General features: G+C 39.2%; 1 protein-coding gene across 1 annotated transcript in view; it reads left to right on the top strand.

Annotated features, from left to right (window-relative positions):
* LOC139734388 (erythroid differentiation-related factor 1-like) overlaps window positions 1-22,553 on the top strand; it is a 66,582-nt gene extending 44,029 nt beyond the window's left edge. Inside the window, exons 10-23 of the mRNA XM_071645211.1 lie at window positions 1,247-1,397; window positions 4,377-4,452; window positions 7,003-7,114; window positions 7,641-7,885; window positions 8,986-9,745; window positions 11,100-11,285; window positions 13,169-13,375; window positions 14,490-14,713; window positions 18,036-18,194; window positions 19,544-19,696; window positions 20,437-20,587; window positions 21,146-21,654; window positions 21,898-21,944; window positions 22,430-22,553. Of these exons, the coding sequence (XP_071501312.1) occupies window positions 1,247-1,397; window positions 4,377-4,452; window positions 7,003-7,114; window positions 7,641-7,885; window positions 8,986-9,745; window positions 11,100-11,285; window positions 13,169-13,375; window positions 14,490-14,713; window positions 18,036-18,194; window positions 19,544-19,696; window positions 20,437-20,587; window positions 21,146-21,654; window positions 21,898-21,944; window positions 22,430-22,553 (3,104 nt within the window). The remainder of the gene's footprint in view (window positions 1-1,246; window positions 1,398-4,376; window positions 4,453-7,002; window positions 7,115-7,640; window positions 7,886-8,985; window positions 9,746-11,099; window positions 11,286-13,168; window positions 13,376-14,489; window positions 14,714-18,035; window positions 18,195-19,543; window positions 19,697-20,436; window positions 20,588-21,145; window positions 21,655-21,897; window positions 21,945-22,429) is intronic.
* Window positions 22,554-24,531: the final 1,978 nt, after the last annotated feature.

The following is a 24,531-nucleotide window of genomic DNA, read 5'->3' as shown; positions in this document are numbered from 1 at the left end:
GATGTGTCTTCACATTGATTCGTCTCAGCATTTCTTTCTCTTTTTTTTATAGCATTTTCAAGGAATCTTGAACAGTAATTGTTTTGTGTGAAAAAATTGAATTATATGTGAGAAGAACAGTAAATATATGATTGTAGGGTGATTACATTACTTATCATTTAAGTGGTAGTGGGAATGATCTTGTCGAAAGCCCGAGGGCAATCTTCACATGCAGTGTAGTCATCATAGTCATGTCATTATGCTTTAATTTGCTATAATCATACTCATTTTGCTGATTATTCATGGAGTCTAGATGTAGATATGATACTTGGTGGAGGATTTTTTTCTAATGATGGTGTAGATGCTTTCTGTATTATAGATGTTGTAGAGATATCTGGATCTCAGTAAATTTGGGAAAATGATCGATGGTTAGGAAATCTAAGGTAACTGATGACTCGCAAGGAATGCTCAGCTACTGATATAGTGCCATTTGAATTGCTGGCTTAAATTTACTTTGTTATTTGTGCAGTAAGCTCCATTCGTAGTGATCAGTGCTTTATGTGTTACCACGGTCAATTTGAAACAACTTTCTTCATGGAGTCAATTTTTGTCTTGATACATTTATTTATGCTCAGACATAATGTCACGTTTCTTAGTTATTGATAACAACTGCAAAGTCGGATCGTTGGTGACGAAATAGATGGGTGTGAGGTCACAAATTGTATGAGCATTCTCACTCATGAATTGTGTAGATGAGATAATTATCTACAGGACAATTGCCTTGTTTACCAGTAACATGCAGTAACTGGCATTTATTTTGTGATGCTACTATATTTTCAAGTTTGTGAGTTGACTTATTCAAGAAATAATGAAAAAAAAAATCTCTCTAGTGAAAACATCTCTCTAGTGAAAACAAAACAAAAATGCAGTCGATGCCATCTCCAAATTTTGCAAAATAGTATGTTTCCAAGATTTGTGGAAATATGGAAAATTAATGTTTCAATAAAAAGTATATTATGTTTTTTAACAGCATAAACATAGAAATGCCTGTACCTTTCAGAAGTGACTTGGAGCTAGATTTTAAAGCTGCATGTATGTAACAGTACAGAGCATTGAAATCAAAAGTCTTCATCACAACAGGTGGTTTCAAGCTCGAAGTTACAATGTACAGCTTCTTCGTCAATTTACTTCTGGTGGAAGGCATCCTTCCATATCTGTAGTCTGTCTGTCTAACTGTCCGTCCATCTGTGCTCGTGTCAATGATTAGGTCAAGGTGATGATGTGGTCAAGTTGTACGACCTGAGCAGTTTGATGACCCAGAAACCGGACTGTCCCTGGGACAACCCCTACGTTGTGCCAGTGGCCATGCTGCTGTACCGTGTGGCCCACAACATGTCCCAGACGGCCACCACTGCCAAGTAAGGAAAGAGAGTGAGTGAGTGAGTGAGTGAGTGAGTGAGTGAATGAATGAATGAATGAATGAATGAATGAATGAATGAATGAATGAATGAATGAATGAATGAATGAATGAATGAATGAATGAATGAATGAATGAATGAATGAATGAATGAATGAATGAATGAATGAATGAATGAATGAATGAATGAATGAATGTATGTATGAAATGGTGGAATATCTAGAACCTGATATTTAGATGTCCTCGAACTTCCATCACTAGAATGTTGCTAGCTAGATGCACTGTATTTATTTTTAGCCATCTCTTTGTCTGTTCATGCACATAATTTCTTGCTACCATGAGACAACATGCATGCCACTCTGTTTGTCTTGATGAAATATGAGACTATAGGCGCGGTCAGACTGGCAAAAGATCGCGAAGTTTAAGATCTGGATCTTCAAGATCTCTAAGTTTTGCCAGTGTGACCGCAAACTTCCCGCAAAACTTCCCGCGAAACTTCTCGATCTGTTTGCGGGCGGTGTCTCCGAAGTGCGAGGCCATTGTCATGTACAAATGTGCTTTGTTACGTCACAATCACTAACCATCGGACGGCGCACTCTTTCTTGCGCGCGTACCAAAGGCCCAAACTTTGCGATCTTAAACTTCTCAATCTTTTGCCAGTCTGACCGCACCTATAGATGTATGATGTATGATGTGATGATGAGGAATTGTCTGAAAGTTAAAGTCACTAGTTTTAAGGTGAGGGATTTAGTCCAACCTCAAAGAGTGGGAAGAAAGAGAGACATTGGATGATGATAATAGATAGGATGGTCCAGGTCAAAGGTCAAGGTTTGTCATTCATGGAAATCCTTCATGAAGCTTGAAATTTCATCAAACATGTTGCAATGTTTTAACCCATTGAGGATGAGTCCAGAGAATACTCGGGCAGGTGTCTGTGGGACGTGCGTGCTATAGCAAACTCAGTCCGTCCTCAACGGGTTGAGATTCAATGCAGCATTTCATCATGTCAAATTCTTGGGGTTACTTTCTGAATACACCCCAACACATTTACCACATACCACACGTCTTTTTCGTGTGCCAAGATCTTCAAAAGTTTGGCTTGTTTATTTTAAATAATGTATAAAGGCTCATATACATGTTTCCCTTTATTTGCAAAATGGTGAAAAGGATATTGCTAATGTTTTTACAACATAGTTCTAGCAATGATAAGGTCCTTATTTTTTTTTTTACTTCTTTTTACTAGTCTTGATGAGATTTAGCTTGAATATTATGCAAGTCTATTCTGTTGTGTCTCAGAGATTTGCCAGCAGATCATGTGATTCATCTATTCCATTCTTTTCTCTCTCTCTTTTTTCTTTTTGCCCCCTTTAGTAGTTGGTATCATTAGACACTGTAAGCATCAGCTGAAATTATCAATTGAATCCATTAACTCTAAGTGTGCCACAGTGTACGCCCCCTGTGTGCCACTTTATTCCAATGCTTTTGGAAAACATTCTACTTTTCAAAGCCCTGCAACTTTTTGGAGAAGCATTTTGCTCAGAAATGCAGTTCTAAAATTGTAGAGAAAAATTACAAGCTTTACTGTGATACAAATTTTATGACAGAGCTGTTGCTATTTTTCTAGCAAATGGCGAGTATTCGAAACAAATCAGTTTGTGCTTCGCCTTATGAGCAAAATACACAAAGTTGGCAAGCTGTTGACTGAGTTGGATGTGCGTAGGAGGACACACAAAGACTTCAGTAATGACTGCCGCCCACTGTGACTGCACATTGAGCCTGTCTTCATCAGACCCAAGTAACAAAATAGCACAGCTCTTTTGTGGTTAGGAAATTAGCCCAATGTCAAATTAACCCGCTATTGAAGAAGCCTGCAATGAATAAGCAAAATGTGCGCTATTTGATCGAGAAAATTTCCCCAAAACCTTGGTCTAGTTTGTGAAATAGTGCGCCAATTTGTTAATTAGCGCGCTATTTGGGTTGCGTCTGCATCAGCCTAAAAGTTCTGTGACTGAGCGAGCCAAGTAATGATGCAAAGTACTCATGCGTCAATTTCAAACTAATTTCCCTAGTGAGCTAGCTGTCTTCGAGCTGATGAAGATGTACATTTATAATACTGGGCTTTTTTCATAAACTGCAAAATAGCCTGCTTGTGTGAACTTCAGTCTGATGAAGACATGTCAATTTTTTTTACTGTCTGTGGCCTTATCCACTGAACTTCTGTAGCTCAGCAGATACATGTAATACTGCAAACTATAAATTACAGAGTCCCTCCATGGTTCAAGTCCCATGGCTGCAGTGGTTAGTGCTCTATGACAAGGCATTTTATTTTTGTAGCCTGGTCCTCAGGAGGGGCCTTTAACTCTATATGCGCCACGGTTTAAACCCCCTATTTGTCACATTCCATTCTGAGACCGCAACATAGGCATGCTTTGAGTAAAAATTCTGTGTTTCAAGTCTATGTAAGTTTTTATATATTTTTGTTATGCTGGACATGCAATGAGCAAAATTCTAGGGAAAATGGGAAGCTGTGCTCTGATGTACATTTTTATCATAAATCCATGATTATTTTTTCATTCAAATGATCAGTAGCTACATCATTTCCCAGGCATGTCCTTTGCACTCAAAACAGCGTCATTAACATTGAATTTATTTGCAAACGCAATAGGTAACACCGTTTGATATTTAATCGCAACATTATGCACTTCCAGGCTACATGTGACAGGAACGGAATCGTGAGTGATGGTTTCATTGTAAGGTATCATTTGGCAATTTATTGATCGATTTGGGCAGGTTTGAGCAAAATATGCGAACTTGGCACGGCGTTGACTGAGTTGGGTGTGCGAATGTAGCACATAAAGAAGTTAATAAGGCAGTGGGTCCTATGGCTGTTTTCTTGCTTACAAGCATTCTACACTTCCCTGAGCAGTTACATTAAACAAGAGTATGAATGACGAATGACTCAAATTCATACATCTTGCAGAGACAAGCACATCATAGTGACTCTCCTGATGAAGTGTCTGGCTCTGCTGGGTCAGGGTCGCGACCCCCATCCAGAGGTAAACACTTGTTTGTTGTTTGTTTGTTTTGTTTGTTTGATTGTTTGTTTGTTTGTTTACTACATTTATTTCTGTATTTTTTTTCTCAAAACAATATCGACACAAATGTAGAAATAAAATGATGTACAAATAGCCATATTGTGAATTGATATAAATACCGTATGTCCCTAAAAAAATTACAATGGGACCCTCCGCAATGATATCTTTAAAAATATTAAATCAATCTAAATACAAATTCAGGGTTTGAAACTATAACTGATTGTCCACATCTTACAGAAAATCCCATTCAATTTGCTTCAGTGGTCAAAGAGAAATTAAGAATTTTGTAGAGGATGTTGGGAATCTCTTCCCTCCAAGTTCTGTCTATTGTATTCACACACAAGATCATCGAAGTGCTAAAGTTGGAAGAATTAGACTCATGACATGCTTTACAACAATCCACATTTCTCTGTGACCGCTTAATCAAATCGAATGGGGTTTTCTGCAAAATAGAGCTAAAATGTTATATTTTAAGACCCTGAAGTAGCATTCAGACAGTTTAATCATATTGGGTGTTATCAATGAGAAAATCTGATTGCGATATTTTGGGGGGACATACTGTATAGTGTAGTCTGAACTTATTGCATGTAAATTCATATGACAATTTCATGAGCCATTGTACAATATCATAACAACAAACTGATTGCATCTTACAATCACAGATCAACCTCAGCCTCCCCCCCCCCCAAAAAAAAAAAAAGTAAAGCAGGAGACTACCTTTATAAGAGAAGCTTGATTAGAATGGTGGTTTCCTCATCAATTCAACTGCAATAATTTATTTTTTGCACCCCAAGATCAGAGAGAGAGAAAAAAAATAGCTTAAAAAACATCATTGCAAGAGAGACTTCTAGACAGCGCATCAGCATTGTTTATCATCAATGATGTGTGTGAAAGGTGAAATATTTCTAGTGAGCCATTAAAGCAAATATTAGTTGTCAGATAATAATGGATCTCTGATTTGGCAGTGCTGGGAACATTCCGTCTGCTTTCAGAATAAGACTGCTCTATTCATTGTTAGCCTGCCAGTGTTGATATTGTGGACCTGGAAAGTTAGACTCTACATCATACAATGTACAATCCTGTCCCCCTCCCAGCCCCCCCCCCCCCCCCCCCCTGCTCCACATGCTCACCAGACAGTGACACATAATGTGTGCATGCAGCCTCGGGTTTCACACATTGTTAGTGTGAAATTCTCAAGTGATTGATGTGTACAATGAGTGTGTGGAAGTGCAAACATGCTAGTGTGTAAACACTTCAATATATATATATATATATTTTTGAATAGTGGTAGGGTAAAGTAGGGCAGAATGAAGGGGTCACAGGAATGACCTGCTTTTGATAGTGCCAACCATATTGTCTGGGAAGTTTCCAACTTCTGCATTTAAAGCATGTTTGCTCTGTATACATGCCTTAAGAGGTTTTGACAATGTCGCGTTCAGTGCTAAATGTATATGTGAAGTGTAATGTCTGTTGTACTGAGTATGCAAGATTTTATGGAAGAAAGTCAAGAGTATGTGGGTTTGATGCAATAGCAATATGTCTCCCTCATAAGATAGCAAAAGCAAAGGTGATTTGTTTTGTTTACAGTTAGGTTGCGATATCTGTGTAATAACACATAGTTGTTTGAAGAGAAAGGTACTGTGAGATATGACTAATATGAATAAGATCATTGAAGGTAGTAATCAATAATAATATATCGGGAGTTGGAAGTCTACTAGGTGGTTATCAATCTGCTCAACATACTCTTTCTGCAAAGACAAAAAGTCAGGGTGTGTGCCTGCACACTTTTGACACTACTTGTTGATATCATTACCTTCGCCAAGGAGGTTATGCTTTTGTCAGCATGGGTTTGTATGTCTGCCTGTTTGCAAAATAGCTCAAAAAGTTGCAAATGGATTTGGATGAAACTTATAGGAAAAGTTGATAATGACACAAGGAACAGATGGTCAAATTTTAGCAGTGATCTGGGAATTCTTATGAATTTTTGAAGGATTTCTTATCTTTTGGCAAATAAGGTCAATGAATTTGGGAGTTCAAGCTGTGCGTATTGAGGTGTGCATATATGCATACCAGTACTAAAGCGTGTGCTCTGCTTGAGGTGCCACACAGCTTGCAGGAAGCTAATGAGGTACACGCAAGGTGTTTTTATCCTTAGTGGGATTCACATTTACACAAATCTCGAGATTTAGATTGTGTTAGTTATCCCACTATTTTGTAGGACCTATGTGTAAATGTGGCTTTAGGGAAATTGGATGATTTTCAGCATGTGTATATGGGTGGAAATGACCTGCTTGGCGGAAGTCTCCGAGTGCTTTTGTAGTTATGAATGATCTTAGCACATGTGTGGCCTTCTATTACAACAGCAGGCACATTATGAATATCTCTGGCTACAGCAGCATAATTTAGTATTGCAAACTCACAGTCTCGGTAGCCTCAATTTTTTTGGCACCATTGTCTGTTGTAGATATTTGCCCTAAATGCGTGATCTGTCGTGATTGGTTCGTCAAACAGATTGTGGTCTCGGCCAACTACATCCTTTGTCAGATGTTCATGGACGACAACAACAAGAAAGGTAACCATGGCAACACTGGTAGCGATGATGAGGTTGGCTCGGACTGGACAGGTAGTTTTTACTACTTTTAACCTTACTGCTTGAAGAAAATGAGCGATATTGTCAAGATGACAAAAGACAAAAATAAAAGGCATATCAAGAAAAGATGACACCTTTTCTGAGCTTTCATTGGAAGACAGTTCAAAATCTGCCTGATTTCCATAAGTTGGGTGTTTTTTTTTTTGGTTTGTTATGAAAACATGTAAATATTCTGTGAATAGATAGTGGTAAACTTATATGAGTGATTGTCATTATGACACATTGATGTGGACCTGATGTGGACCAGCCTTGTTTTTGTGTTGGATCAATTCTATGGCACAAAGAAACCCTTCCTCGTGATTCTCTTGATACATGCACAACATGATGATGATTTGAGATTTCAGTAGTTTTGAGTTTACAAAAAAGACTGGAGTGAATCATATTATTCTTCACCATCAGCGGATAGAAATGAAAATCTTTGTGATTGTCTCATCTTTTCCTTTTTTTGACCAGAGTGAACTGATTTTCTCTAAAATTCCATCCTCTATTGTGTTCCCAGGCGAATCTAGCACAGGAAGCGAAGTGGAAGACGATGATGTCGACGACGACGATGATGGAGGGATGACCGGAGAGAAAGATGATGGAAACTACGTCCTGCCTCCCATCGATATCCCCAGCCTCAAGCAGCCGGCTAAAAAGGCGTGGAAGAACCACCGGGATGACGAGCGCAGGAGGTCAGAGGTCAAACTGTTGAATGCCTCCAGAGAGGAGAAAGCCATGCAGACTTTGGAATACGTCGTCAGGGTGAGTACTGTATCCCCCGAATATTTTGCAAGGTTTTTACTTTCGTGAATTTTGTGAGTCAGGTGCTATTCGTGAAATTAAAGACACACGAAAATAATGACTCTGATTCCGATATAAATATGACACAGACTTATACTGTATGCATTTCTCCATTCAGTACAGTACTCCACGATCGCGAATTTAACCACTTGCGAAATTGTTGGGAAGTCCCGATTCGTGGAAATTTAGACTCGCTAAAAATGTATGCCGTATACAGTATATGTTGGTGATGGTGAGGAAAGAGATTGATGAGAATTTGAACTGTTAAGTTGTTAAGTGAAACATTGAGCGCAATACATAGGAATTCACATTGTATGTCATCAAATCCAGGCCCACTTACCCACCCATATCTTTTTTCTGTTTTTTTTTTTCACCAAATCATCTGTGCAGGCATTCTTTAGAGTAGTGACTTCTTGTTTGTTTGCACCCCTTACACTTTTTTTTAATCACTCATCATCCTACTTTCACTTTGTGTGGATTATAGCTTTTTGGATCCTCTTTGTTTCTGATGCTTGCATTTAAAGCCACAGTTCCTCGCTTGAGGGTAGGCAGACATGACCCCAAAATAGTACTTTCCACTGAGGGCTGCAGCCCCTAAAGTAAATAGAAAGTTTGTATTCACCGAGGCCCATAGTACAGTAACCGTATTAAGCAGGGCACGCTTTCACAGTTGCTTCATGACATTGTTTCACAATCAGTTTACAATTTGGAAAATGTTGTATAGAAGTGACATTTTCCAAATAGTATGCCATGAAGTGTCAAACAGGCCAACATTGTTAAATACCAGCAGTTGAAAAAAAAATCAGTCACATGAAGCTCTTTCAACTAATCACTAAAGGATGCATTCTTATCCAAAATGTGATTATATTTATTTGCAGATAAATGACAGCAAGTAAAAGAGCCAAACATTCATGCAGTGAAGAACACCTGTTTGCTGTCATTCTAGAATCCTAAGATATCTTGTCAAGAGCATGATATGTGTATGTTTTGAGACAGGAATGTGTACTTCATGTTATCACATAGCATTTAAAATTGTTGTCATATATCTTCCTTGAGTACAGGGCCTGGAGGTACTCAAGGCCAAATCGTCTGATGGCAAGGCCAGCACCCGCCAACCAGGTTCTCCCACCCAGGCCCCAATCACGATGCTCCTGCCACAACTGTCTCCAGAGAAGACCAGTAAAGCCATACCCTTGCCGGACAAACCGGGAAAAGAGCAACGCCCCCTGGAAGTCGGCGGAAAGATTGGCGGAGATGGTAGGGGGCAGGCTTCATCGACACAAGAAGAAGAGGAAGAAGAAGAAGATGACCATGGTTGCGAACTTTCAAGCGATCCATTTGTGAAACCTCCGCACAGCATGCTGGATGATACTCAGGGGACTCCGCAATCAGAAAGTGATGGACATGGCAAACAAAGGAAGGGGGAAAGTACAATTGGAGGTCCTCATGGGGACGGTGCAAGTGATGAACCTCGTACTCTCAAGGAAGAGAGGACAGAGGATCAGATAGTGATACGCAGTATGCGGACAGTCTGCCAAGGCAACAGTCAGAGCTCAGATGTTGACGATGCTGCCGCAGGAAAGTGCGGCGTCCTGGTGCCGAGGGTTCCGTCATCGGACAAGGGCAGGGCGGGGGGCGTGGCCAGTGATAGGGTGGTGGTGAAGGAGAAGTCCTTCCCGCAGGGCTCGTGGCAGGAGACCTCGGGACTGCTTCTCCTAGAGAAGGCCTATGAGGCTTACTGTGTGCTGAGTGAAGTGGCCTGGCGACAGCATCGTCATGGGAGGGCGCTCCTCACAAGCCATCTGGCCATCAAATGTCTTGGTGAGTTGCAGCCATTTACTGTAATACCAGAAATTTTTGCATGATGAAACTTTGGTGAATTTTGTGAGTAGCCAAGATTAGCAAAAGTAAAATGCATGCAAAAGTTTATTTCAAGTTGCATGCAGTGAATGTTTTCTAGTTTTGCAGTAAATCCACTACTTTGCAAACGCATGGGGATTTAAACTGCCCTATCCAGTACATCTGGAGAACTTCTATACTGTATGTTTTAGGATGCGTAGTCCACACACAACATAGTTAATTTTATATTTTGTCTGCATTGTAGCCCCACTCCTTATCCCCTTAACCTGTTGAAGACTAGTTCTCGGGCAGGTGTCTATAGGAAATGCGTGTTATAGCAAATTCAGCTCATCCTGAACAGGTTAACTTATGGGGAGGTAATGGGGTACATGCATGAATAATTATCTCTATCCCTCGTACGAAACCGTACAATATTGGTACTTGAATAACGCTTTTACAACAATGTTTCACAGCACTTCACAAAATGATATCAAATGCACATTAAGGCAAGGGAGGGAAAATTGCAAATAAAACTAGAATATATGTATATGATAGATAAATTTATTATTGAAGGAAAAAAAGATCTTCAAGAAAGTTTGGAAAACTGCCAGAAATATTCCTTGGTATATTTAGATATAAAGATTTCTTCCTCAATGTAAGCATTGCATACTGCTCTCAGCGCAAAATGTATGTCAAAGTGCTTAAAACTCTTGCTTACTCCTGAAGTCATCAACTGTCATACAATCTATATTTGTTTTTGCTGTGAACAGTGAATGATTTCCCATGTAGCTGAAAATTAAGGTATACCTTTATCTTATCTTCATATCAGGAAATTGGCAATGTACCAAGTTCAAAATGCAATCAGTTATGGGTGATATGCATTGTTATATCTCTTTGATGGGTGATCCCTTTTTATCAGGCCCTTTTACTGTCTTTCATATTTTCTAACATTAGGACAACATGTGTCACATCATAGCTCAAACCATCCAAGAACCTAGCAGGCAGAAATAAAATATCAGAGAAAACACGAGGAAAGTAAAATATGTGAGAAAGAACGAAAAAGTCTTGAAGTCTTACAGACTCTACTCTCTTTCAAGACACGTTGCATCTTGCTGATATGTTTTGATGAGTGAATTCAAGATGTGTGCGTAAAACATGAGATTGCTAGCGTGGTTCCAATTGTTTGGATGCATTGACCCCACCGACTAGTAGTAAACTTCAACCCACACTGGGTCCATACATCTATCAAGACGCGGTCTCCTGATACTCTATCTGGCATGGAGCCACTGCCAAAGGTCTGACAGCTTGTACACCTGCTGTTTCGATTCCCACCCAGGCGCATGTAGCTCCATCCATGACCCAGACGGAAAACTGTGTCAGCTCCTCGCGGTGTGCGGCGACTCCCATCTCCTCCTGACGCACGACCTCGAAAACCAGACCCTCCACCGGCACGACTACGAGAACATGTCCGACGTCGACACCGCCATTCTGGAGATAGCTGTACTCCAGCAGACGTCAGATGGTGATGCGAGCATTGCAGGCATTATCTTTCTCTTTCTCTCTGTATATGTCTTTCTGTCTCTCCCTCCCTCTTTCGCTCTTTCTGTCTGTCTGTCTCTCCCTCTCTCTCTCTATCTATCTGTCCAGCTATCTATCTATCCAGTAATAGCTATCACTTTATCTTGTTATCTATCTGTCTATCTACCTATCTCTCTATATGTTTATTTATCTTTCTATCTATCTCTTTATCTATCTACTATCTGTCTATCTATCTATCTATCTATCTATCAGTTTATATATCAATCAATTTATCTATCTATAATCTATCTATCTGTCTGTCTGTCTATCTTTCTTTCTATCTATCTATCTATCTATCTATCTATCTATCTATCTATCTATCTATCTATCTATCTATCTATCTATCTCTATTGGCTTCCCCTCCCTGAATCTAGATTAAGAGGTGTGAGGTAGTCATTTATATCACTCTTGGGAAAGTTTTATCCCAAACACTAAATGATTGTCAGTGTGAGCCCTCATGTGTTCAATGGAAAATTAAGCTATTGCAGTCTGGTCTGGTCACACACATGTCACCTGAATGGGAAGAAAACATCTGATAAGTTTCCATTATCTTTTCTATTCATGTTGTCTTCAAGGTATTAGCCCACATTTGTATACCTGCAGCAATTGGTCTCATAGTTAGCATGGAGTGTGGGTATGATTGCAGTAACACCTGTGCAAAATTTCGTTCCAATTAGTCCATTGCTTTCATAAAAATAAATGAAAATGCACCGTATGCATGCGTATAACGCTCGCTAGCTCCGGTCCACATACAAGTGTACGTACTACATGCATGCGATACATGTGTAAGTTACATGTACGTAGCTAGCCCGCGCTCGTAATTCGATTTTGGGTCGGGTTGACCCGGTTTGAAGATTGATTTTAAAACAATGATTTTCTCTCTTTTATCGAATGGTATAGACAAAGAGCAACAGGTGAGGTATGTTACTGTTATAACTTGTACTTGAAGTCATATTGGACCTATTTTATGCAGTTTTGATTTTCGTGGGTTTGCTAATGTGGGCTAATACCTTTAAGTACCTCATTGTAACTTCATGCTAGACCATTTGGGCACATTGCCCCACAACGTGATAATGATGATGATGTGTTTTCACTTGGTGGGGATGCAGGAAAGTAGGATGAATTAAAAGGAAAAAGGTGAGAAATTGTGATATTTGTACAAAAATGGAAAGTTTCATATCTTTTCCATCTCCAGTCCAAATTGCAAAGTCTAAGATGATGTGCAAGTTGCATTCTTAACTTTGTGAAGCATTTGAATAATTATGTTTCTTTCTTTTTTTTCTTTTTAATGTGCTTAGTTGCCTAATCTTTGCTATGTTAAATCGCATTTTAACTGCAAGCCAACTTCCCCATGATTTTCCATCAGGCCACAAGTTTTCTAATGAAGTGGAGCAATAGCATATATCAGTGAAAAGCACAGAGTCTCTTAGAGCTAGTCATGCCAAGGTCAGAAAAAGATCAGTGGTCAGCCAACTTTGGGGCTTTGTGGTAATGGGTCAAACTGGACTACTCAACCCCCCCCCCCCCCCTCTTCATCTTGTCCCATTATGCTTCCCATGTGGGAAGTGTCCTGTAACTTACAGTGGACTCCCGTTATAACGAAGTCCTCGGGACTGGCAGTTTTCTTTCATTATATCGAAATTTTGTTATAACTGAACAAATAAACAAGAAAATACATGGAGTGGATATCTTTGCGGCCTGATTTTTTACCCTGTTGTAACCCGAATTTTGTTATAACCGTGTTCGTATAATGGGAGTGCTCTGTACATGGTCATGAGTGTCTTATTCACCTGTTTTTGGGCGGTTGTGTCTACTTTCGACATTCAGTGGGAAAGTACGAGCGAGTCACAGAGATGCAGAGTGAGACTGAGGACTGCCTGGAGACCAGCATCAGGTGCTACAAGGCGTGTCTGGAAGAGGCCTCCAAGAAGGGCAAGGCCTTTAGGAGGAACATCAGCCAGAAGCTGGGCAACGCCTGCAACGAGCTGGGCGTCTTCTTCATGAACACCGCGGCCAATGTGGCGCCAAAGGACGGTAGGTGTTTTCTTGGGAGCACTGGCCGTTTTGCTTTTGTTTCCCTTTAACTTTTGTTCTGCAGCTTATGGAGTTGAAACTTTGCATTGAGATGCAGTATCATTTTCCCCCTCTATAGTTGACCAGGATGATGATATCTGGGTCCTGTTTCATAAAACTTGTTATTAGTAACAACTGCCACATTTCTATGACAAATTTGCTCTCAGCCAATCAGATGCAAGGATTTCAGTAGCTTTAAGTTGTTATTGATAAACAGTTTTATGAAACGGGGCCCTTGTTTCATTTTGTTATTTCTGGTGATGATGAGTTGATATCAGCTTTAATCAAAGCACCTGGAAGACCTTGTGGTATTCATAAAATCTCTTCTATAAACATACTACAAAGTTTCTTTCTTCTTTTCATATTTTTTTTTTTTCAAAGAAGAGATGATGTAAAGCAAGTATTGATACACATAACATTTACTATTAAAAATCAATTACCTCAAGACCAGAACTGTGAGAACCACCTTGCTGATGTCTTACATTTCATGATGCTGTAAAAGAAACACTCACTTTGCCCCTGCTCCATTTCTTTTCACAAATTTTGTGTTTAAACTGAGTGAGCACAAGAAGTGTTGAGACATGTACTATTGAACATTGCTGAAGGACATGGAGTCAGCTCAATGCATTACAGGAGCCATTGGTGGCTTAGTAGCTAAGACTATGGACTGGTAATCTCCGCAGTCCCTGGTGTACCTCTTGTGGCTGCAGTAGTAACGCCCCGAGGCAAGGCACTTTATCCGCATTTCCTAGTCATTCGCTAGAGAGTTAGACAGCAGTCTGTCGTGTATTGCTCACTTGCAAGCATTTAATACTCCCTTTAATAGCAGCCATGTGAAACAAATAGTAATTCAGTATCAATACACATGTGAACCTGTTGCTTGAATTTGCTGAGATTTTTTAGGAGTTCTTATGACAAGGAAGACCGTTTACACATTATGAGCTAACTGTTTTAGAGATGTTTAAGCAACTTGAAGGACAATACAAGAAAAATACAACAACACACTGTCTATTCAGAGCACTTTGTCTGCCAAAGCTTTAAAACAGTCTTTCACTTTCAATCTCTCTGTGACTAGACTCCCTCCCCAGCCTTTTCCAGCAAGAGTTGTGGAAGGAGAGCTACATGTATTTCGACGCCGGGATCAAGACTTTTGAGGAGGTGGCAGACATGACCAATGTGGCCCTCCTGAACAGCAACATGGGCCGGCTGATGAGACTGTGTGCCCAGAGTTATGGGGCCGGTGGCAGCATGGGACCCAAGGGGGAATTCAGCAACCAGGAGAAGCATTATTATGTCAAGGTAAAAACAAATAAATTATTTAGAATAAGGGCATTTGTGTTTGTGTGTTAAGACTATTTGATAGCCTTCTTAACATAATGCTATGTTGGATGTGCAGATTTAAGTGTTTTTTATCATATACATATATATATATATATATATATATATATTTTTTTTTTTTTTTAACCAATTGATTTTGTATTGTGAGATTGACCTCATTTTTAGCTTGCAGGAAAAATTTATCAAACACTTCAAATAGTAAAACTGATATTCGATTTGTTGTGCATAGTTTACGGTATATTTTGTCTAAGGTGTTTCATTTTTGCAAGATCTAGTAATCAGCCTTGCAAAATCAGAGATGTGTTTAAGTTTCTCATGCAGTATATTCTATGAAACTTGAAAGCATGAATTATACTTCTGCCCTGATGTAGGAAATTTGTTTAATATCACTATCACCAGATCATTGCATATATCAAATATCAGAGAGCATTGTTGGTCAATAGCACAATCAGGGTATGCAATTGTGTAACAGGGGAAAAATGAAAAAAACTTGGTGAAAATGCTTTTTTTGCTGTTTGTTGTAGCTGAGTGTTCAAATTTTCATTTCATGTAAAGAAAGAGTCAAAATTTTGCATTAAACTGCGCATAAATTAGCATTTTAATTAGGGGTGTCGAATTACATTGAAATGACTGATATATTGGAAAAATTCATTAAAAAAAAGGAGAATGTTTTTTCATCTGATATGGTTGTTAGATATTCCTGATAAACATCCCTTTCATTCACCACCAGCACATAGCCATGACATATCACAAAATATGAATAAATGTCATATTTTCACTTCTCGAAATGGATGATCAATTTTGTAGGCATTATTTTGAATTCAAATAAAACCACTTTTACATATTTTATCATATTTCACTTTTGCCAAAGAGAGAAGAAGTGAAACTTTCAGGAATAGGTAACAGACATATAGTGGCTATTATTACAAAGTTTTATGAAATTAGGGCTGGTACTTTGGAAGATATGATATTTTTCATCAAAAAATTACCTGTACAGTTTGACCTTTAATGTGCGCACAGTGTTTGGATCCATTCTCATATTTGTAAACACAGATAGAAGAATGAATGTGAGATTTATGATGTCTTGAGTTGATATCCAAGCTGTGACACTCAAACAATGACATATTAAGCCAAAATACTATGTTTTTGCTTATGATATCTTTAGAAATTGAACAAGCATTGAAATATGAACTCTGAACACTTATCATATGACCTTCATGCAGTATAACATGGGCGTGGATCGGTCTTTTTTTTCCTCAGCAATTTGTAAAAATATAAAAAAATAAGTTCTTATTGCTCACATTTGCTAAAATTTTCACACAATAGATTTCTACATATGTACAATTCATGGGTAAAAAAACAAGGATATTCAATAAGGGGAAAAGATTCTTTTAAGTAGTCAAATTAGGATATACCTCACTGAAAATACTGAAAAACGGCTGCACTTATTTTCCTCAGCATTTGAAAATGGCTCAAAACTCAAAACTGGCTGAACATTTATTGGCAAACAGCACACCATATTGTAGTGTGTCTTCAGTACTTTAGGGAAAGGCAGAAAAATAAGCTGTTTCTCCATGTATACCTGTGCAGCATGGGTTAAAAGGTCACAATGTCACAAAAATAAGCCAGCATTACACTCCTACCAGGACGGGACTTCAGACCTCATAACTTTCTCCAGCTGAAAGAACCACAGTTTTTATGCCTCCGCCAAGGAAGTGGCCGGAGGCATTATGTTTTCGGGTCGTCTGTCCGTCCGTACGTCCGTCCTGTTTTGTTTTTGTCGACATCTCAAGAACCGTGTGGTGGTTTTACATCAAACTTGGTATGAGGGTATATACTGGGGGGATAATACTTTGTTTGGATTTTAGGGTCATGGGGTCAAAGGTCACAGGTGATTTTGTGGAAAAAAAAGGTTGAAAATTCATGTTTTTCTCCATATCTCTCAAATGGTTCAAGGTATCTTCATGGAACTCAGTATATATGCTTGTTCCAATGGGCAGTGATTATCTAGGGAAGTTGGGGGTCATGTTTCAAAGGTCAAGGGGTCAAAGGTCAAGGTCAACTCCTCAAAATATCACTACTTTCCTTATATTTATGCAATGCCTGAAGGTTGTTTTTTTTTTAACTTGATGTATGCATGTATTACCCAATATATATTCTGTGGGAAGTTTCTTGCCAAAAGGTCAAAAGTCAAGTGAAAGTGTTGAATTGCACTTTTTCCTCCATATCTCAAAAGTAACTCAAGGTATCATCATGAAACTTACATATTTATGCATGTTCAACCTAACAGTGATTCTCTTTGGAACTGTGAGGTCAAAGGTCAAAGGCCAGGTTTAGATAATGCTATTTTCCCATTTGATACTGAAATTATACTTTTTCTCAATACCTTGAAAATTACTCAATGCATAAACTTATAAAAGGGTCAAAAGTCAAGTAAAAATCATCTGTTCCCAAATACCTGCACTCTGACATTTTAATCATTCATCCAATTGAACCTAGTTCTAGGAAAGTGAGCATTCAGCACATTTGTGGCAAACCTGTCATTTTAATATTTTGCCAATTGTGTGAAACTGTCATCACACATTGTCAAGACATTGTACTATAGACCTATTAGGAGAACCATGCATTATGGCGGAGGCATATCAGTCACCGTAGCGATATATCTAGTTTATTGCATGCAAGCAATGCCAGGAAAAAATACATTAATTTGATACCAAACACATAGGAGTAGACTTAAGATATGGACCTCAAATCTTGCATTTTTTGACGCATTACATGGGTTTGGGGGGACTTTTTGGTAATTAATCTTTAATAATTAACAGTAAATGAGAAGAAATTAGCTATTGTCTCACCACATGTGATAACTGATGTCTTAGCATGCTGCATGTGAATTTTTAAGTCAGTTGGTACATTCTTTTAGAAGTTACAATTTTTTAAAGTGAGAAAGTCATGATTGCATACCCTGATTGTGCTTATCACCTGTTTAAAATTACCAATGACAAAAGCGGAAAGGAAAATTTGCAGGCATTGAAATGATAGTCCCAAGTCAAAGTTAACCAGTTGAAAGGCATCAAGATCTTGAGTTTTTCTCTAAAACCTATAATGATGATTAAAACTCTAAACAAATGTGCATGTAATATGTGGGAGTTGAGCAACTCAAAAGTAACTGGAGTGTTGAAGGTTTGCTTTTTGGAACAACCAAATTAAAGAAAATAGAACACAGAGACTAGGAAAGTAGCAACAAGCTTCACAACATTTTTTGACTGGTTCTGATGCATCCCAGGCAGCAGATTGCTACACGAGGGCGCTGCAGATGTTGGGTAGCAAGCGCGGCCAGGCCCTGCTGCACGAGTCGATCACCTGGGAGCTCTGCACGACGTATTTCAACATGGCTTGTCTTCTGCAGGACCATCCCCCAATATCTACGCAATCTTTGGCAGAGGTATACCAATGCTTGTCTCCTCGACTTCCGGTCTAATTAATATTGGCAGGCGTGCTGGAGAGCCTTCTGTGCAGATTGGTACAGATGTCCTAAAAATAGTTCTTAATTCAATAGAGATTACCTAATCCACCTAATCCCCCTTGTGTTGTCGTGGCATTCCTTTTGGACCGAGGCACACTGCTACACCTCAGTGGGCTTGGTAACTTTACACCCGAGTAAAATTTGGATGGGTTACTGCATGCTGATTAAAAAAACTTGGCAAGTGCCTTGATGCATACAGGGTTAAAAGAGAACTATGTCTCAACACTATAAAAGCTGTCGTTTCATGTACAGATATTTTTATGAGAAGGAGGTCTATGAAGAGGTCACAGACGTTTTCTTGAGCTGTTGTTTTTTCTTGTCTTGAGATGTTGTTTGTTCTTGTGTCTCAACATTCAAGGACCTTTATGGTATACATGGAAAGAACACCCTGGTTTTGACAATTTTGTCTCATTTAGGCAAAACTGGAGATCCATAAGAAAAATGTGTTTTTGTGTATAATGTAGAGGACAGAGTAGAACCTGTGTCAGCAATTGTGTTTACTCCTATGCAATTATCAGCGTATTTGCAATTGAATCTTCGGGGAACATTTGTGTATGGATTGTCTTCTTACATTTCTGCAGCAATCATCACCTGTAGCTTACCTGGTAATGATATACGGTGGACCCCTGTTATAACGAAGTCCATGGGACCAGCAATTTTCATTCGTTATATTGAAATTTTGTTATAACCGAACATATTAACACTAAAAATCTTAGAAAGGATAATGTTGCGACCTGAATTTTTATTTTGTTGTAACCGAACAAATTAACTCTGAAAATCATAGAAAGGATAATTTTGCGACCTGAATGTTTATTTTGTTGTAACCGGAATTTCGTTATAACCATGTTCGTTATAACGGGAGTGTACTGTACTGTAAACATTCGCAGCATGAAACTGAAATGAAACTTTCGTGAAAAAATCATGAAGCTTTTGCTAATCGCCACTGCATTTAGTATGTTGTGTCGACAAACACTTTCTCATGCATTTTACTCGCATGAAATTTGGCTCCTTGCAAAATTAGTGAAAGTGTCATGCACTTCAAAATATCTGATTTTACAGTAATCTTTAGGCAAATTTGATATTGGAAACACCTTAACGAAGAACAGAACGGGTTCCAAAGACTCCATCTTCTCTTATGACTCACCACTGAAGAGATTGTAGATCAGTTCACTGATGCAGTGCCATTGTGGCAAACTTAATTTTGTGTTTTCTTTTAATATATCTGGGTTTTTCACCATGTATCTCTTTTTTTTGTGTGTGCATCTTAGATTGAGAAGGTGGTTCTGGAGGGTATGAGTAAAGCCCTGGCATTGTGTGATACGGAGAAGATGCCAACCAGCCGACAGCCTCTCTACCAGTACAGGGCTGCCACCATCCACCATCGCCTGGCATCCATGTACCACAACTCAAACAGAAGTCAGGTGATTGATAAAAGTGTTAATGCCAGGGGTCATGATGTCGGGGATGATGATTCTGATGATGGTGATGAATGATGATGATGTTGATGATGATGATAAAGATTGATGATAATGATGATGGTTATGATGATAATGATAATGATGATGATGTTGATGATGTTGATGATGATGATGATGATGATGGTTATGAATGATGATAATAATGATGATGATGATGGTGATGATGTTGATGATGGTTATGAATGATGATAATAATGATGATGATGATGATAATAATGATGGTGATGATATAGATGGTAATGATGATGATATTGATGATTATGGTGATGATGATGATGATGATGTGAGCCTTCTCAAAGTTAGTGTCTTTTACTCACCTGCTTAGCTTATCCGATATACATGGATATAGATGGCCAACTTTCATTCCCTTGATCAAATTATGATTAAAATGTCATCTAACATGCAAATGAACCCATGTTTAATATATGTACATGAAAGTATGATGTATGGCAACATTGTTAGCAAGATTGGCATCCTTGCCTGCTTAAAACCATTGAAACACCCTGCACAACAATCTGTAACAATCATAGTTGACAGTAAGTCTTGCAATCTAAATGAGAACTGATTTTAAAAAAAAAAATGGAATTCAATGTCTCACAAGATTCATTGCATTAAGAAGTTGAGATGTCTTCCCCTTGCCACGTATTGAGAGATTATGTTCTGTGTTCCTTTCGCCACTTTAGCAGTCTTCCCAGAAGAAGGAGAAGCACACTCGCTCCCTCTCTGAGCTGCACTACGCCAAGGCGGTCAAGCTCTTCCGGGAACTGGATCGGCCGGTGGAACTCCTACGGGTGGAGCTGGAGAGAGTGGCCCTGCTGGAGCACCAGCTGGAAGGTGAGAGCCTAGTGCTTGCAACGTGCCTGCGGCAAAATGCTGGACTCGTGCTGTAGACAACCTTAATGAACGGAGTAATATCAAAGAAACAGAAGTTGCAGAAGTTTCATAGAATAAGCTTTAGAAATCAACTTTAGAATATGAAAGCTGTGCATGTTTTTTTGAAACGATATTGTTATATTGGTCACATATCAAATTTGGATATGAGGATGCTTTTCTCATGTTGTATGTGTCCAAGTGACATTAGCCTCAATCTTCACCAAATTTGCTCTTATCTTAAAATGAACTAAAAAAAGACCAAATTCTTCCCATGGCATGAAATCATTGTAGATTTTTGCCTTAGTTGCCAAGGATGACTTTTAAACAGAGCATGTTGAAAGTTGTTAAATTAAACTTGTCTAACAAAATTTTATCATGGTTTTCATTTTGTTAGTTATAAACAGTCAGGCAGTTGTAATCAGTGACATCATGGCTCACCTACAAAGTCTCAAAATTAAGTTTATGCATTCCCATATCCACTTTTTGAAATCATAGTGTTATATTTTCTTCCCCTTCCAGGTCAAACAGGAGCAGCAACACGCTTCAAGACACTAGAGGGCGCTCTAGCGATCCTGCTTGGCTGTAGGCAAGTCATGCCCCAGCTGGAGAAAATGAGTTTTTACATTGTGCCCTCGTCCATGCCTTCAACACAAACCGCAACAAAGCTAGACCAGGGTGCTGCAAAGCAGGCAGAGTCTCCTGCCCAGCAGTCATCTCGGATGAGCACATCAAAATGTGGCGTTGCTGAGGCAGCGGTCCCCGCGAGGGAGGTCACGCTGGACCCAGGGGTGGCAAGAACAGTGGGAGACGTCACCACTGCAGGGGTTGGAGACGGAGGGCGCAGCCCTGGAGGGGAAGGAGAGGGAGCAGGACAAGAGGGGGGAGAAGATGGAGCGATGAAGGAAGGGGGTAGGGTCAGGCACGCGCCCAAAGGAAGAGCCTTGTCGCCTCCTGCCACATCATCTTTCGAGCAAGATGATGAAATGAGGAGGACAGAGCAGGACAGATCCAACCTGGGAGATCAGGCAGTTGGTTTAAGTGATGCAGACTGTTGTAAAGAGCAGCACGCAGATTCAAAAGTGAAAGTCTCGGGAAAGGGAGAAGGGCATGAACGTCAACTGGAGAAGGAGAAGAAAGAGGAGGGGGAGGAGAAGAAACGGGAGGAGAAGGAGGAGGAAGAGGAGGAGGAGGACGACGATAATGCGGAAGGCAGCAAGTCTGAGATGGAAGAGGTGAAAAGACTTCTGGCCATTTTTGAATCTCGTCTCCAGTTTGTCCTTCTCCAACTTGTCAAACTCTCAAACAGTGGGAAGAAAAGGTCAGTTTGTTTCATAAAATATTCTCACACTCTGTATGGCACGTATATCGCAAGCATAATATTTGAGGAATTAGGACCCATTAGACAATTTTGCGTGTGATGGAATTTGCTGAATTTGCTGTTAAAAACCACAATGACAAGATAAGATGTAAATATTGTCTTCTCTCATGAGAAATTATTATGAGTTCCCAGCATGGAGGGTGACATAAACTGTATGTTGTATTCGTATTATGAGATGCAATATTTTGGTGTGAAAATGAAGATTTTGAAACATACGACACGCACAGTATCCAGTAAGGCAGTTAAACCGTTGAGGACGGTTTGATTTTGCTACAACATGCATTTACCATAGACACCTGCCCGAGTATACTCGGGACTCGTCCTCAACGGGTTAAGGTATATACGAAGTGTGTCTGATGTTTCTAAGCTTGTCTTCATTCTCTTGACTGATTTCATGATCAAATTTGGGTATCCTTGCTTACCAGGTCTCAGCAGATGCTGTCAGCCTACAAAGAGATGTACGTGGTGTCCCTGGGCAAGTCGTCGGCCTCCGAGGATCAGCTCAGTCTGAGTTCCCGACTGGAGGACATATCTCGCCTGTCACCTTGACGACCGTCACCTTGCCAACTGCCGCAGATAGCAGAGAGTCGCATGATGTAGTTTCTGAATTAGTGGTGCTAACTGTGATGAAAAAGGAGAAAAATGTGCTTTACTGTGTTGTGTGTGCATTTGTGTGTGTTTTGTCCAGTGAGGCTAAATGCACAGATAACAACTCGCCCATGGGTGGGACTATGATGGCTCTGATTTTGTAGCTGTTGCCCACAAGATAGTAATGAGAAAAACAATTACTTTTGTTCAAATGTACATGTAATCTAACTTAAAAAAAACCAATAACAATAAGTGATTGAGTAGTTTGTTTTTCTCTAGAAGAGTTGTGTTTGTCAATAAAGATTGTTTGACAGGCATGATGAGAATAGAAGCTACATTTGTGTTCTCTTAAAGCCCCAAGCTACACAGGTAGTATTCCTCAGGAATTTCACCTTTATACGTGGATGAGAGTACATCAGTGAGTTTGATTTTTTTTGCATAGATTATCCCACCTTTTAGTTTGTAAGCTAATTTGTATTCCTGTAAAGTCTTTTCTACTTGTATGAGTTCAGTTTTTCTGATTGCTGATCATATTGGAACAGATCAAAAAATACTAATGTTGCCAGATATTACACAATATTATTTCATGGGTTGCAGGTGTTCTATTGCATCCTAATAGGTGACAACATATGATATTTACTCCAAACTATAAATACCTCTATTAAAGGACATCTAATCATGTCATGATCACCAAATCTTGTATTTCATTGTCAAATCATAAAGGAAATAATATCCTCACTGAGAGATGTTTGGGACCAGGGTATATTATAGTCATTAGGTTCTACATAAATGTATGATTATAAGGGAGTTTTAGATTTACGGCGCGGACGTTTCGAGACGACGAGTGCGTTGCACGTTCTCCTCTCTCCCTGCGTTGTGCTGAAAAGTAGCTTTAGATTACGCTAGGATGCAACGTATAAAAAATAAAATGGCGCCCCCAGATGATTGGTGCATCAAGTAGCTCTCTGTGTCATAAATTTAGTAGACCTAAAAATAGCCCAGAACGCATAGTGAAAAACTCAGACGACGAGAGCTATAAATAGATCGACTTGAGAGCGCTTTTGGCATGCTCAGAACATTTTTTTTTTCCTCTGTACATTGTACGTCCCCGTCGCGAAAATCTAAAGCTCCCTAATATCATAATTGTCGTCAAAAGCAATTGAAAACTTGGAATTTTGTATCCTGGAGACTGAAAAATAGAGTTTGTTGTATTGGGCATTTTGTTATATCAGGGCTCTATTGCATATAAAGATGCAAGCAATCAAACATAAGCCAGAAAAGCAACCAATCAGAATTGAGTATTCAGAGATTTATGTTTGATTTCTGACTTATGTTTTGATCTCATCTTCTATGCAACAGAGCCCTGGCCCCTTATTGTGTGCCTCCCGTGCATCATGCCCTATGCAGTTCTGATGCCAAGAATGTACAGCATAGTGGAATAAAAGAAGGGGGAGGCTTTTTACGATTGAGATTCAGGTTACAATTGAGATTCAGGTTTTAACTTTGTGTGAGACAATTAGAAACCACTTACATGAAATATTGAAGAGCGTACAATTCTAAGATTAATTAAAGGGTTTATATATTTACTCAAAACAATGAATACCTCTGTTTGCCTCAACCATGTCATGATCACCAACTCTTATATTTCATTGTCAAATCCTAAAGGAAGTGAAATCCTCATTAAGATATTCTTGGGACCAGGGTATGCTGTAGTCATTGGGTTACATGTATATGCCAAATAGTATTACCTTACCAGTTGTCAAAAGCGATCAAAAACTTAGGATTTCTTATTACAAAGACTGAAAAATAAAGTTTGTTGTATTGGGCATTACTGTAAAAGTGGATATTTTTGTGTGAGTAATATTTTGCGCTTGGACGGGTAAGATGAGTTTCGAATGTTTTACATTCCGCTGAATCTATTCACAAATAACTGAGACCT

This window comes from Diadema antillarum, unplaced genomic scaffold (genome assembly GCF_040938485.1).
Source record: "Diadema antillarum isolate AM-2024a unplaced genomic scaffold, OU_Dant_1.0 scf00000003, whole genome shotgun sequence".
Classification (NCBI taxonomy): Eukaryota; Metazoa; Echinodermata; class Echinoidea; order Diadematoida; family Diadematidae; genus Diadema; species Diadema antillarum.
This window is presented reverse-complemented; position numbering and strand designations above follow the sequence as displayed.